At 36.9% G+C, this 16,419-nt stretch overlaps 1 protein-coding gene across 1 annotated transcript in view; it reads left to right on the top strand.

The window, feature by feature from the left end:
• CNTN5 (contactin 5) overlaps window positions 1–16,419 on the top strand; it is a 251,808-nt gene that overhangs the window by 107,747 nt on the left and 127,642 nt on the right. Inside the window, exons 7-10 of the mRNA XM_009889417.1 lie at window positions 313–494; window positions 8,610–8,746; window positions 10,662–10,791; window positions 13,417–13,567. Coding sequence (XP_009887719.1) covers window positions 313–494; window positions 8,610–8,746; window positions 10,662–10,791; window positions 13,417–13,567 — 600 coding nt within the window. The remainder of the gene's footprint in view (window positions 1–312; window positions 495–8,609; window positions 8,747–10,661; window positions 10,792–13,416; window positions 13,568–16,419) is intronic.

The following is a 16,419-nucleotide window of genomic DNA, read 5'->3' as shown; positions in this document are numbered from 1 at the left end:
CCTATTGAATGGAAGTGTTCAGGAGTAAAGCATTGAGTGCTCAAGAAGCTCTGGAGAGAGTATTTCAAGTGATTTACTTGGTCTCAATAAAAACTTGGGCTCCCTTGTGGATGAAAGAGACACATTCCATGTAACAAAACCATTTATTAAGGGTTCCCTACAGCAAGTGAGGTATATCAAGCATTATATGAACCTTAATTGTGGTTATATTTTATTGCTACTTAGATTATTAAGTGTTTAAACTACCAGATAACAGAGTCTATATTCTTAAGAGTGGAAGAGTGCTAACAGTAATTTTACTAAATATTTCAGCCCTGTTCCAACAATCTCTTGGAGGAAAGTTAATGGTCATAATCCAAGTAAGGCCCGCCTGAGAAAATCCCAAGCTGTGCTTGAAATACCTAATGTGCAACTAGAGGATGCAGGGATGTACGAATGTAAGGCTGAAAACTCTCGTGGAAGAAATGTCTTCAGAGGACAACTGCAAGTGTACAGTAAGTGTAACTGCACACAGTATTATCCAACGATGCTTTATCGGTGCTTAAAGCTATAACTACATATGAAGGATGCTAAGGTCCAGTAGAAATGAAATATCTTTCTTCTGAAATACAATTAGTGTTGCATTAAGCTATATATTTTTATTCCTTAGTAATGCATTAAAGTCTAAAATATCAATACAGTTGACTCCCTAAGAACTGGCTTAAATACATGTTTGATGTTTGTTTGATGTTTATGAGTTGGGGGGATGTGTGGTTTTAAAGAGTATTGATGTAATTTTTAAAGTCTATTTTTTTTCTCCTGATATGATATATAGCAATGACATGTAACTTAAGCGTGATGTATCTGTCAGAAAACAATATTTGAAATATCTTAGGATTTTTATCACAGTTTTATTAATGCTTCACCCTTGCCATGCCTGATTTTTTTCAAATTCATTGTACAGGAATCAGAGGTAGAGAAATGCTTCTGTTTTTGTAAAAAAATCTCAATGTAGGCATGCGCAATTTCTGAAGGTTCTGATTTTCAAAAAGTGCTGAAAATTTTCTCTCAAGCATTGGTCTTTCTAAAAGTTTTTTTGAATGAAAATAGAAAAAAATAAAGACTGAATCATGCATCACATTGAAAAGAAAAAACACAAACAGGAATTGAAATATTTAGTAAAAATCATGAATCTTATATATTGTTGCTGCATCCTAGAGGCTAGAAACAAAAGCCGATGTAAGACATGCCCTGAATATTTACAAGTCAAAGTTTTCCTTATATTGAATGTATACTTGATTCCCAACTACTCGTCAATTAAAGCTACATCACTTGCTATCATTCCATGAATCCTACAACCTTAAACACTTAGCAGGAAAGCTCTGCTGCAGGAGATCATGCAACAAATCTTTCAGACTCTGAATTGTTTTCTGTCTTCAAATATCGCAATCAGTGGAATTCCAACTGCTGCAGTTTAGACAGGTCCTCAGGCTAACAGATACCTTTAAGAAGGCACCTCTCCTATTAGTCAATTTTATTTTTCTTTTCTTGATTTCAGCCCATGCTTCCTAGTGCTTTCTCCCCATTACTAACTATGCACAGTTCTCTTTGTTACACACTTCCATCAAATAACCGTAGCCTGGCATCATATATTTAGTTTATTTTCCACATATGTCAATATTTCCAGGTCCATAATAAATTTTTCCGTCTCCTCCAGCTTTTTTTTTTTTTTTTTTTTTTTGGTATATGCTGGGAAAAGTGTGTGAGGGGAAGGGTGGCAGTTTTGGACATGCCATCCATGCTGCACTTGCAGCAAAGATTTTATAAAAGAAGGACAATGAAGCTGGTGAGGGGTCTGGAGCACAAGTCTTTTGAAGAGCAGCTGAGGGAACTGGGGTTGTTTAGCCTGGAGAAAAGGAGGCTGAGGGGAGTCCTTATTGCTCTCTACAACTACCTGGAAGGAGGTTGTAGAGAGGTGGGGGACGACCACTTCTCCCAAGTAACAAATGATAGGACAAGAGGAAATGGCCTCAAGTTGTGCTGGGGAGGTTTAGATTGGATATTAGGAAAAAATTCTTCACTGAAAGGGTTGTCAAGCATTGGAACAGGCTGCCCAGGGAAGTGGGGGAATTGCCATCCCTGGAGGTATGTAAAAGATGTGTATACATGATGCTTAGGGACGTGGTTTAGTGGTGGTTTTGGCAGTGCTAGGTTTACAGTTGACTCGATGTTCGTAAAGGTCTTTTCCAACCTAAAAAATTCTATAATTATAAAGCTTTTACTGAAAACAGCAGTCAAAGCCCAGGCACTACTCAATGCCTCCTACTTTGCCAAAACCGCAGTGATATTTCTCTGGTATTAGAAATCCTTACTGTCAATTACTTCCATGAAAGTATAGCAGCTCCTGCTAGAGACCTGGGGACAGGGGCATTTAGCAGCATGCCTGGTCTTTTTCAATAACATTTCTTAAAATGTCTGAAATTCAGAAAAAAATAATTTGAGTTATAACGTGTATCCCAAATCGTAAACTTCCTGGCGGTTTCCTAGATCTGTGAAGCTACTAGATGCCAAAGCACCTTACAAAGGAGTTGTTACAATTATCTCTGCCTTCCTCTTTCAGAGTTATAGGAATATAAAAGGTGCTCTTCAAGAGAGAAACTAAGATGCTGGAAAATTAAATTATTTCCTCAAGAGCACCCTGCAGACTTGTGGCATAAATTCGCACCAAACATGATGTAGTGTTCTACACAACTCTGCTTCTCTCATTAGTCAGGACGCAGAAATCCAGATACAACTTAAATCTAGGAATCCATAAAAACATTTTCTACATCAGTTTTATTCTACTTTGTCCGGGTACAAATGTGAATTTTTAATTCTCCGCCGTTCTCAAAATTATATTTTTTACAGTCAATAGTTTTATGAATAGTGCACAATTTATGCTATTTGGCATTTTTTGCAATAATATTAGAACAACTTCTGTGACATCACAGAAAGGGGGTCCACTTCAGATTGTCTCATTCTTCCGATTAACAGATATGTGAGACTAGTATATTATTAAGTTTCTCTTAAGTCTATGATTATAGTTTAGACTACCTTACAGATAAGTCAAAACCAGATCTGAGTCAGAGTTTCACCTATGTGCATTAGCAGGGAGTGAGGTCAGAGTAGGTAACAGAGAGCTTCCAGATGGAGGAGACTGGCAGCGACCTGCAGTACAGCAGAACATGAAGCACACTCTGTTACTAACCCCCTACCAGCGCCTTTTCTTGGCCTCAGGATTAAATACTGCCCAGTGAGCCTCTCACAGCCTTCAGTGCTCCTGAAGACAGAATTAGTGTCTCATTGACCTACAAACCTTGACAGCCCCTTCCAGGGGTGTAGCAGGGTTTGGGTATAAAGCTTTTTTAGCAGTGCAAAGCTTAACTAAATGTTACTTTACAAAATTCTTAGTTTCCTTTGCTGACAGCTGATATGGCAGGATTTGGGGGCATTACCTGAAACGGCATTTCCTGCTGTACCTCTTATTCATAACCACAGTCAACACGAATTATTTACCTTTATGCTCATTGTTTTTTCACTGACAATTTATTCCTCCAGGAAACAGTGATTATTTTGGCTCAGAAATTCAGATGTAGGCCATCAGTCCTTACCAGGGGTTTCTTGTAAAATTTCAGAGCAGGCTGTAGGACCAGCTGTGTCATACTGCAGTCTCACAATTTGCATATTTGTAGGAACTCGCTTGCTGTCTGTTTGAATTTTCTTCATTTTGTCAGTTGCATCTGATCTGGGTCACCACAGAGTATTTTGGAGAAAGCCCAGGACACCCAGTCTGCCTGTCTGGTCACATTTAATCACAAACTAGTGATTTTTCATTTCTTACCTGGTGCTCTAATCCAATGACTGTCTGATACAGCTGGTGCTTCGGATGTTGTTCAGAAAGTGGTATTTTGGATGCTGACAGTTTCACATTGTTGTAGTCTCAGCACTTAGTGGCAATTCAGCTGTAGAAGTGACAAAGGCATTAAAAATAAAATTCTTATAATACAGGACATCCTCATATGTACTGTAACTTATTTTGAGAGGTGTGATTTTTCACCAAGTGATCTGCTCATCCTGTAAGTTTCCATGAAATTTTATTCAAGCTCAAAGTGATTAATAGAAGAGACCACAAAAATTAAAATCTGGGTGGAGAAATTCATAGAATCATAAAACAGAATCATAGAATAATTTGGGTTGGAAGAGACCTTTAAAGGTCATCTAGTCCAACCCCCCTGCAACGAGCAGAGACATCTTCAACTAGATCAGGTTGCTCAGAGCCCCATCAAACCCGATCTTGACTGTTTGCAGGGATGGGGTATCTACCACTGCTCTGGGAAACCCCTGCCAGGATTTCACCACCCTCGTAAAAAAATTCTTCTTTATATCTAGTTCAAATCTTCCATGATTTATTTTAAAGCCATTATCCTTTGTCCAATTGCAACAGACCCTGCTAAAAAGTTTGTCCCCATCTTTCTTAGAAGACCCCTTTAAGTACCCCCTAGAAGACCCCTTTAAGGGTCACAATAAGGTCTCCTCAGAACCTTCTCTTCTCCAGGCTGAACAGCCCCAACTCTCTCAGCCTGTCCTCATAGGAGACGTGCCCTCTGATCATCTTCTGGTTTCTCATCAACCAGATCTTAGTTTTAAATGTGTAAAAAATCCCTATGATCTTTTTTGTGGCCCTCCTCTGGACCTGCTCAAACAGGTCCATGTCTTGTGCTGAGGACCAATAACCTTTTGTAATCACAGTTCCTCCACAAATCCTGACTAGAAGCATTTTCCCAATGGTAATAACTGGTTCTCTTACTCTAAACCTCTTGGATTTGCTTCTGGGTTACCTACTCACTAGTGTTAGTTCAGTGGCGGGTGGTTTTGTGAACCACTATTTTGGCCATTTTTTTTCAGCTGGATGACTTCCCTGATCCTGCTCACAGCGGTGCTCCATGAGCAGCACTGCTGCCACAGCAGGAGGGGAGGTTTGCTGTAACACCAGAGTGGAGCAAACAGCTGAGGGCAGGGATATTCTGTAATGCAGTGTAACTGACCATCCTGATTTAAAAAAATATTTTAATAGCTTTTTTATAAAAACTGTATGGAAGAAAATCCACTGGTGCTACTTCAGGTTAGCCCCAGATACACGTAGTAAAACTGCCTAGAGGGGAAGAGATTTTTGTGATCAGAATTGCAACTTCAGTTGAAATTTGCTATCTTATCTTTCTCATTGTGATAGCTACCTATTCTTTTCCTAGTGTATACTTCCCAACTGGCCTGGTGTCCAGAAAATGATTTTTTATCACCCCAAAATCTGTTCTTGTTCACATTTTAGGACATTATCCAAAGTAATTTGTTTATGCAAAATTTTGTCCTTAATTTCCTTTCAGTCAAAAAGTTACTTAATAATTTGAGAAAGTAGGCTGTTTTCTGCATCTGAATTTTGTTTTGCACAGAGGATATAAAAACTGGCCTGTAAGCTTGCAGATTTATTGCCAATTTGTGTTTGTAAAACATTTTGACATCCTTGAATAAAGAGGTGCAGAAATGCAGCATAAAATAAATCAAGGATTGGATGGTGATTTTAAAATCTCAAAAGCACTGTATAAAGCTATGGCACAATTTCCATAAAGACTACTGGATAATAAAACATATCCTTCTATTCTTATTCACCCCAAAACTCTTCACTGGACAGGTAAAAATCAAGCAAACACATATCCTCAAGATAATTGTTACATTATAAAAATAAAAAAGAACCTCTTATTTTTGAAATCTGTTTAAATGCTTCTTAGAATTTATGTTTTCTAATTAAGGTTAAGTGCAATCATGGAATGAAGTTTTCTTTGCCCTCATATGTATCAGGATGATGTTAATACATCTTTGTTAAAAAAAAAAGAAAATAATATATTGAGTCAGAGTTTGTCAGAGGTTGTCCATCCAGTTAAAGGTTTCACTTTTTTAATTATCAACAGCGTTTAAGTACAAGTATTATGATACTATGGAGAGTGACCCTTGCTAATAAGCAGAGAGGGAATCCTCTGTGGCAAAGTAAGGAGTACATAGAGAGAGGAAAGGAAGCCAAAAAATGATGAATATATTTCTCTTAACCATGCATTTAGCTCTACTCCTGCTACATCTACCTATTGCTTTCCTACCTTGTTCTCAAAGTGGTGGGAGGTGGAGTCATTGCCTTGGTTGATGGCAAGTTCAACGGCTTGAAAATTAGGAATCCAGAATGGGTAGGGAATGGCAGTTGTGAACTGTGAACACCTCTGCAGCCAGGCTTGGGGAGACAGTTTTATTCCAGTGTAAGTAGGTGCACACTCCAATTCTCAATGCTCTGGTTCATGATGAGATCAAATTCAACATAGAAAAATGAGACTAGATATGTTTTGGGTCATATAGTAGAATTTTCAGAAAAGCAAAATAACAAAAAGAATGAAAATGTAAATAGGAACAGTTTAGCGCCTCTTTGAAACTGCATGGTTTTATGGCACCACTGGCTAACTTTTATGAATTTTTAGTTCTATATTTAACTGTCATATCTTCAAAAATCATATTAGCATACTCATTTTCCAATGAAACAATTACATCTCAGCATGCTTCCTTTGGGCATTACAAAACATTCAAAAAGGAAACAGCAGCATCAACTATACAACATAATTGAATTATATTCTTAGAACAATTAGTAGACAAAAAGTAAGCAGGAACTCCTGAAAACTGCTTCTGAGGATTTCATGGTATCCTTTGATATAAGTTAAGAATCACATGATTCGACACAGAGGAGCACATATCATAGAATCATAGAATGGTTTAGGTTGGAAAGGACCTTAAAGATCATCGAGTTCCAACCCCCCTGCCATCGACAGGGACACCTCCCACTAGACCAGGTTGCCTAAGGCCACGTCCAGCCTGGCCTTGAACACCTCCAGGGATGGGGGCGTTCAACAACCTCTCTGGGCAACCTGTTCCAGTGCCTCACCCCCCTTAAAGTGCCCTCTTCCAGTTTATAGCCATTCCCCCTCATCCTGTCACAACATGACCTAGTAAAAAGTCATTCCCCGGCGCTCTCTCTCATATGGAGCATGTCATGCATTGGATTGACTCTAAGAAGAAAAATGAGAGAGCAGAGGTTTTGTGGTCTGGAGTTTGGGAGTGAGGTTGGGTCAATCATATCTCTGTTTTCCTCTACTAAAAGGGAAAAGAGCGATTCTTTTTCTGATACGTTTCCAGCTTCTGACAACTGTCTGGTCAGGGATTCTGAAGCAGACTAGTCTCTGCTTAGGAATGATAGACACCTCATTCACTTTCTTTATCATCCATGCACGAGATGCAAGCTAGCAGCAGTTAGTCATCTGTCATGCCTTTTCATATCTTCTCACGTCTTTGATTGGTGACCTGTCAAACGCCAGCTAAATTCAAAGATTTATTTTTAAACTCAGTTCCCCATGTTTAAGTACGTTATCAATTATCCGACTTTTGAAGCAGAGACTTTGTTGTGACAGATCTGGACTTCTATTCATACCAAGCAAAAGAATTTTACATTCCTTTAACAGTGAAGGTCTTTTAGCTACTTATTCTCTACTATTTGGAAAAAAAAAAAAACCAAACAACAAAAAAAAACCCAAAACAAACTGCCAGCATTTAATATCATTAAGTTAATTAATTTCATCTATTTCTTTGCTATACAAATTGATATGGCTACAATATAAAACCCAAAGTCCAGCCTTTAGGCATGTATTTTTGTTTCTGCATATGAATGCTCAGTTCCTCACTGAGTCTTACAAAGTTTTCCAAATTATAAGATCCTCCATATAGCTACCTGATCTACTGCTGCATTAAAGATTGGCTTTTCTGCAAAAAAAATTATTCCCTGCTTTTTAACAAATTATTACATGAAATTTAAGTACTAATGATCTCATATACACCTAACAACTGTCTACCTGTAAAAAACAAGACTGTTTTAACATTGTTTTACTGTGTCATCTATGTTCCTGATGAATGCTGGAAATCTTATGGGTTCTGCGTTTTACATCACATTAAAAACATTTTCTCCCTTGAAATCTGAATTAAAACCAAGGCACTTAAACAAAAATATGTGCAAATGCCTTACCAAATGCCTAGTCAACCCTAGCTGAATAAATTATGATTTCCTACTAAACTGAGAAGACTACATGAAGCAGAGTCTAGGATGATTGGCCTCATTACCAAAATTTAAATAGCTTAGGTCTTGAAATGTTACTAAATATTCTATTGTGAGTACCAAGCAAATGCTCATAAATTCAGTAATAATCAATGCATTAATATATGGTACTGTCATTTAATCCATTGGACTTCATTAAATCAGGCAGATTATTCCTGGTCATTATACAGCTCACTGCCTGGTGCCATTACAGCATTTCCTTGAAAGTTACTGAGTTTTGTTAATTTTATTACTCTCTTAGTTTTGGTTGTCTGTTTAAATGTGCTGCTTTCTGAGAGTAAGCTAAGCTTCATAAAGGCCATAATTTAAGCTCTTTAATTGATTAGGTCTTTGCATGTCAGATAGAGACTTACCAGTGTATATGCTTTGTATATAGCATGGTATCTTTTTCTTGCAGCCTACCCACATTGGGTGGATAAACTTAATGATACTCAGTTAGACAGTGGAGAACAGCTCCGATGGGAATGTAAGGCCACCGGAAAGCCAAGGCCCACATATCGCTGGCTGAAAAATGGAGTTCCTCTCTGGCCACAGGTACATTAGATGAGAAGTCACCAGTATGTTGCATGTTTCTCCTTTCATTCAGATAAAGTCAAAGAAAGTATTGAAAAGTACTTCAGAAATGACTGTTTTCTGTGTTAGTGTCTTAAGTGTTAATATACAGACAGGTTTTCTGTGCATATCCCCTCTGAACCATCTCCAGCAATGTAAAATCGCATTCATCACTAATTCTCTGTAGTTCAGAAATATCTGGGAGACGGGACCTTCTGAGCTGTGTGTGCAACAGCATCTGCCATCTCCAGTATGTTTAATTATTTTTTTTCTTTAGATTGTGGTATTATGCTATTTGTATCTATTTTTCTTTCTGTATAAAAAGATAATAACAACTCAGAGAAGTGTTGTATTTGCTGAATCAGATTCCTTCATATTTCCCCCAGATGTTATGTTATTTATATTTTGTTTGTACATAATCATACTCTGTAAAACACCCTCAGGGCAATGTAAGAGGCACAATGACTATTATTATTTTCATCAGTTTTCAGCTCCATTAATTCTCTGCAAGTAACAGGACGCACCATCAAGACCATTCAAATGCTACATGTAAGAGTCCTAAAATGTAAAGTCCTTAACTACAGTCACCTATTTCAGAATTAGATCTAGAGAAAATTCTCTTCCTTTTAAAAGACCGCTCATGGCATGGCCTGCCTTTTATTTCACTTCATTCTGTTCCTCTCACTGAATCATCAACACATCAGCCCACATCATGTGGGTTTTGCCTAACACCTTTCCATTTTTATAGTCTCCCAAATTATTGGGAATAAAAAAAAAAAAAGTTCCGTAAATTTATTTCATGGATCTTTCCAGATTAAAATAAAGCTGTTCAATTCTGGGAGAAAATGTCTCCATTTTGTAAATGAATTCATAGAATGGATTTATGAATATAAAAAACGTAATGTCTTTCTTTTCAGTGAATGTCGCTTCTATCTGTGAACATTATCCAATTATGCAAACAATGAGAAAGGAAACATAAACACAGTTTACTTTTGAAGCTGTGAGGCATTGAAAATAAGGTTATACCCCTTTACTTTATCCATTTCTGCCTTTTTAGATGGAACTATTAGTCCTGAAATTGAAGTAATTTAAATATCTGTACGTTTTGGTTTTCTGATTTTCCAAACCATTAGTTGCACCAGGCTCTGAAATTTAAAATTAAATTTCAGTTTAAACTGGGGGTTTACAACAAAGAGAGCTTTTTTCACAGTCTCCTCTGCATTCGCAAACACTCTGTTCTTTATCAATTTTTAATTAAACCTACAACTATAATAATGAAAGTTTGAGATCTTTTATAGCAGTTCAAATTATTCACTATACAGCTCCATGAAGTACACATTTCCATAAGCAGCTATTAATGCACCTTCTCTTCCAGCTGTGATACTTACTAGTGGACCTTTCAAATATGAAATTTGCACCAATGATGAAGGCAACTAGACTCTTTCACTCTTATTCATGCAAGCAATCTTTTATATGTACTTTTATGAAAATAGTACCACGACTGAAACCCAACATTTGCTGGAGATGTGAAGATCATCAGATATGTTACACCCACAACTGACTTCTTGCCTCATTAAAGTTCCCAGGATGAACTGCTTTTAAAAGTCATGTAAGGGTAATGGCAGACACAATCAGACAAAAAACAAGCCTTGGAGATAGTGAACCTATACTGAAAAATATTTACCTTTAAGTATTTTTTAAGTGTTTTCTGCCTTCCCCTATCTGCTTTATTCTTGTCATCCCTTATATAACAAGACAAAAGGAAGTCCAAGGAAATTTGTTGCTCAGTTTTATTTTAGATTAATAATGTCTTTTGTCCCTTTGCCTTAAGCTAATAGCACAGCAAACTTCCGATGCCTGTTTGCTTTTATAGATATTTTTTTATATTCCATTACAGAGCAGGATTGAGATGGTTAATGGTGTTCTGATGATCCACAGTGTGAATCTCTCAGATGCTGGAATGTATCAGTGCTTAGCAGAAAATAAGTATGGCACCATTTATGCCAGTGCTGAGCTGAAGATTTTAGGTAAGTATTATCAAAAAAGAACAGACTGCTCCTTTTTTTCCCTTTGATAATTACATTTGTTCTTGGTCTGTTACGATAAGGAACAGCTTCTGCCCGTCCAAAATTAGCAGAGCAGACAAAAGTGGGTTCCTTTTTCTTCTTGTTATTTATGTGTGAGTGGGTCCTTTGTTGCCTGAGAGAGCACAGGTCCTTCTGTTAACTGAAAATTTTCTTTCATAAATTACTGAATCAGTCACATTTTGTGACTATTTCTCATATAAGGCTATTTCAGTTCAAATACATGGAAAAATATTTTTTACTCATTTAAAAATAAGTGCAGGAGAAGAAGCTTAGAGAAAGTAAATATATTTTGGTCTCTGTTAAAATTAAATTATTGTTTCTACCTGGGCCATTATTCAAATGTAATTAAGCATGATCATAGAATCATAGAATCGTAGAATGGTTTAGGTTGGAAGGGACCTTAAAGATCATCCAGTTCCAACCCCCCTGCCATAGACAGGGACACCTCCCACCAGACCAGGTTGCTCAAAGCCCCATCCAGCCTGGCCTTGAACACCTCCAGAGATGCAGCTTCCACAGCTTCTCTGGGCAATTTGTTCCAGTGTCTCACCACCCTCATAGTGAAAACTTTTCTCCTAATATCTAATCTAAATCTACCCTCTTCCAGTTTGAAGCCATTACCCCTCATCCTATCACTACACTGCCCAATAGTTTCTTGCCGTCTTTCCTATAGGCCCCCTTTAGGTGCTGGAAGCCCTCTATAAGGTCTCCCTAGAGCCTTCTCTTCTCCAGGCTGAACAATCCCAACAACTCTCTCAGCCTGTCTTTCATAGGAGAGGTGACCTCTGATCATCTTCTGGTTTCTCATCAACCGGATCTTGGTTTTAAATGTGTAAAAATTTCCTATGAAGTCACCAGACTTGATTGAATACTGGAAATTACATACTTGAGCTAATATCATCCCATACTGAAATAAATACACTACATAATGTTACCTGGAATTATAATAAAAAATTAATTATTCAAAAGTTGAAGTGGGGAATTAACGAAGAAAAACTTGAAGCATGTCTTTCCAACACTCTAGTTGTCCTTAAAGCAAACTGTGGTAACACACAATGGGACAATAGTGATAAGAGGACTTCCATGGGGTTAAGCGAGACAGACTTGTAAGTTTCTCATGATCTTTATTAGAGTATGGTATATCTGGAAGACAAGTGTCTGTCAAAGTAATTCAATGGCCATATCAGAGACTAGAGGTCTCTGCACTGCTCAGATCTTGCAAATTTCAAAACCTGAACCGGGGAATCATTCCTGTAAACTCCCACTCAAATGAATAATAAAGCTAAATTTACTGAAATAATATATTGCATTAGAGCTAAGATCTGGCTCTTCTGAAGAATACCTTATTTAGTACATTTCCACTATTTCCTAGCTGGCCAACTTTAGAATTTTACTGATAACTCTTCAAAATATTTCTGTCTAGCCATAAATTAAAACCCACAGTCAGTGGTTGCTCTCTTTCTATCACTTTCCTTTGTCATTTGTGATTCAGTCAGCAGAGAGATCCCTGTTGTTTACAACGTTCTCTTGCTCTGTTTTTTATATGTATTATAAAATAGGCATACCTATTATATCAAGGACTTGTATGGTTTCTTTGATGTTCTCTAATATCGGAAATGGCCATTATATGTTGCTGCAATAAAGTAAGCCTTTCATTTTGTCACTTGTGAAATTGTACCCCTGTTAAATTTTAACCATAGTGTGGCATTAAAGAAGAAGTTGTGTTTAATTTTCTGGATTATTAAAGAGAAAAGAACAGAATAAATTGTCCATATGAACAGCTGTGGTCTGAAAATTACCCAAAATAATGGTAGAAAATTCCTACATATTTGAGGCAGTGGAGTGCAATACGTTCGTATACGTGTAGCTGAGATAGTTGCAGGGGGTGTTTGGTTTTGAAAAACTAGTTTAAGAAAAGCACAAACAAATGAGATTGAGAACAATTGTCCTTTCTTGATGTGAAATAACAGTAATTAGTGTCATTTTGTGATACATTTATTACTTGAGCTGGTATATTGTAGTTAATGGGACTTTCTGAAAAGTGGGATACCAAGTGGTTAAATATCTTCTATTGAAAGTTCTCCATTTTCAGTTCACAATATTCAGACAAATACAAAAAGAGAAAGCAATAAAATTTCTCTATCAGTAATGCTTTTGGTAAGAATCAACTCTAGAGAGTGCATTTTGGATAGGTTGAATTTAAACTTCTTTTCATTTTGAACTAGTTACTTTTAACAAGTTACCTATGAAATAAAAAAAAAAAAATGGAAAAGGTGTAGTTAAATCAACTGTAGTATTTGATTTCTAAAGCTGTTGGATCTCACAAGCAATCTTTAATACGCTGATGCAAAACACATCTCACTGATTCGTAACTGGATTAAGTTATAGACCTGCCATCTAATCTTGGCTGCTGATTTCAAATACATTGTAAAACTCCATCTAATCTGTGGTGTAATAATTTCCAAGCCAAAAATGGAGATTCTATTCCCAAACCCAAATCTTTTATTCTAGTCTACTATTAGAAGCTTGATTGTTCTCTGTAGTTAATGTACTTCTTTTTAACAGCTTCAGCTCCCACTTTCCCACTAAATCAAAGGAGGAAAACAATAATTATTACCAAGGGCCAAGAAGTTGTCATTGAGTGCAAGCCACAAGCCTCTCCAAAGCCAACTATCACTTGGAAGAAAGGAGACAAAGTGTTAAGAGAGAGTAAGAGGTCAGAAGCCTGTTCGGTAAACTAAATATTGTGTTTGCATGTTTGATTCTGTGATATGATATGAAAATACAACAAGTTACAAGAAAATGCAATGTTAGCATGGATATGGCAGAATCATTTTGTCAAGCTGATTTGCCTGACAGTAGTGACTTTATTGTTTCCATATTATTGAAATGAAAAATCTTAAAATTGTTCAGAGATGCAGACAGATGAAAAGGAGTTATTATTTTGTTTTTTTCTCTATTTTCTGTTACTCAGTTCAAAAATGCTGCAGTTACACTGTAGAGATAGTACAAATTTAGTGTATGAGGGTATTAAAAGCATAGAGGCTGAAGTAGTCAGGCCCACATAAAATATCAAATGTGCTTATTCATTTGAAATAATTTTAATAAAGTAGATTTGCAGCTTGATCACAATGGAAGTCTGTCTAAGAATAGCCTTAAAATGATTCAGAACAGAAAAATACAATTCCATTATAGGATTTAATTATACAAGTAATTTCTGTACTCAGCAGCACATCTGTTTAATAGACTACGTTTGATTAAATAAGTTCCGTCCAGCTCTTTACGTTAAACATAGTTTAAGCACTGCAGGTTAAATGCCAGCTGTAATTGCACTTTACAAGATTGCGTGTCTGAGCACTGGAATAGTTTTGCCACCCTGCACATGGTCCTTAAGTACACATAGCGATCTTTTCTTCTTTCTGGCAATGTATGTGAACGAACCACTTAAACTGGTTTGTATTGCATTAGTCAAAAAGATAAAAGCAAGGCCTTTTTGTTCATTTGTGCAATACTGATGAAAGAAGTAGAGAGCATCTGTCCTCTTAGCTGCAAAATCCATTTCATTCAGGTGAGTTTTATTTTCATCTCATGCCATTTGTTTTGTTCTGAGAAGGAAAAATGGGTAACTTTTCATGCCATATTGGCTCTTGTGGCGGAGCAGAATGAAACAGTACATACAACATTTTACTACCAGGTGTGAGTTGCATAGTACATGTTGACAAGATATGACAGAACAATATTACAAAGATGCTGATAATATCAAATATTCTGAGACTGATGCCTCTATGCTGTAGCTACAGTTAACTGTTTTCACTTCATGACCTTATCCTCTCATCTCCACAAGACTCTCTATGGTTTCTCTGATCACCACATGCAAATCACATTTTAATGCAAGATCAGTAAAGCCTTTTGGTAATTACTTGACGTCTGTCCAAACATAGCCTAACTCTGAAGTTAAAATCTCATAAAAATAAGATCTGGAGCTACATTTTTGCTATTTGCAGCTTTTGATATTTGCTTACTTTGACAGAGGCTGGAATGGTAAATGATGAAACATGGAAGATAAAAAGATGGATGAACCATTTCAAATCTTTGAAAGACTTGGGTTGTGTTCAACTTAATTTTTAGTCAGCTGTTCAGGGAGTATCTTGTATCATTCAGAGCAGTTCCCCTGCAACTGCTGTTTATCGGGGTGTGGGGGTGAGGGGAATATGAGTTTCAAGGGAACTCAGTTCTGTCTCTGTATACAGGATGCTTTAAACAACAATAATAAAGCCTGGTGAAGAGGAGATGAAGGAGGCTGATGTGATTTTGGGAAAGAAAATGTAAATGCATGGAGGTGTTATGTGTGTTCCCATGTTTTGGGCACTCTGAGGAGCCATTGGAAGAACACTGTATAAAACATTCTAAAAAAGGAATAATCTGACATCATTTGATGAGCGCATCTATGTACATAAAAGCACATCTGTATTCTTTAAAAACAACTGCATAACTTTCTTCATAGACTGCTGAAAAAACAAACAAGCAAAAAACCAATTAGGAACTGTCATGTGATGAGTCTGCATAGAATGTTAAACCAGGGCTTTTTTTAAAAAAAAAGCATTTTGATTGAATAATAAGGAAGGGCAAGGATAGAACGGCAAAATATATTTTTTCCTTTTCTGCCACATCTTAATCCTCTCTTACAGAGTGCTTTTAATAAGTCTTCCAGCCCAGAAAAGTAATTAGCTCCATTCAGCCACATCTGTTATAAAAGTCTCTGTACAAAAGTGACCTTCCCCTCTACGGACAAGAAGAAATTTCACCTTACTAGTGGGTCTGCTATCATCCATTCCACGTCTTCCAATCTGTGTTGCCTCCATAGGTGTTCCTCCATACAACCAAAAGCTGGTCGGCAGAAATACCTCAAGTGACATTTCTGTTTGTAACTGAGCAGAAGGCTCAGTTTGTTCCTGTGTGACTCATGGCTGGGTATAGTTCTCGCTGTAGTCAGACCTTGACTCTAGCTCCTGGAATTTAGTGCAGTCTGAAAGCCTCAGGTGTTTCAGACTCATTTGAAAGGCTTAAGACCCTCACTTGGCAACGTAACTGTAGAAAGAGTCTTTATGAGCTCCATCTCTTGGTTTGTTTTCGCCTTTGAACAAATTATCCAACTCAAGGTTTTCATTATCACAGTCTATCTATGCTAGGTTTGCTCTCCCTGGTGGGCAATCATTACTTTGAGCAGTCAGATAATTTGATTCCACTTGGAAGGCATCTATATATTGTAACAGCTCTTTTGAACTGGGTTCTGAATGAGTGGCAAGTCTATAAAACAGACCAGAAAAGTAGGATAATCACAATTATTTACTGACAAAAAGTATCATTCTGACTGTTACAATCATAAATGTTTTAAAATTGATGAAATTTTTGTGAAACTTCTGAAATATTCCAATCAGATTCTTCCTAATCTGTAATCAAACCCTCATTTACAATTTTAACATCAGCTTCTAAAGAAGACCCAGACTATTCAGGTCAGAAAGTCAGGCAGGACCCTGTTTCTAACTAAACATTTTTTTAAAGTTATGC

The sequence above is a fragment of the Charadrius vociferus genome, unplaced genomic scaffold (genome assembly GCF_000708025.1).
Source record: "Charadrius vociferus isolate BGI_N301 unplaced genomic scaffold, ASM70802v2 scaffold87, whole genome shotgun sequence".
Taxonomy (NCBI): Eukaryota; Metazoa; Chordata; class Aves; order Charadriiformes; family Charadriidae; genus Charadrius; species Charadrius vociferus.
Note: the sequence above shows the minus strand (reverse complement) of the source record. Positions and strands in the feature narration are given on the sequence as shown.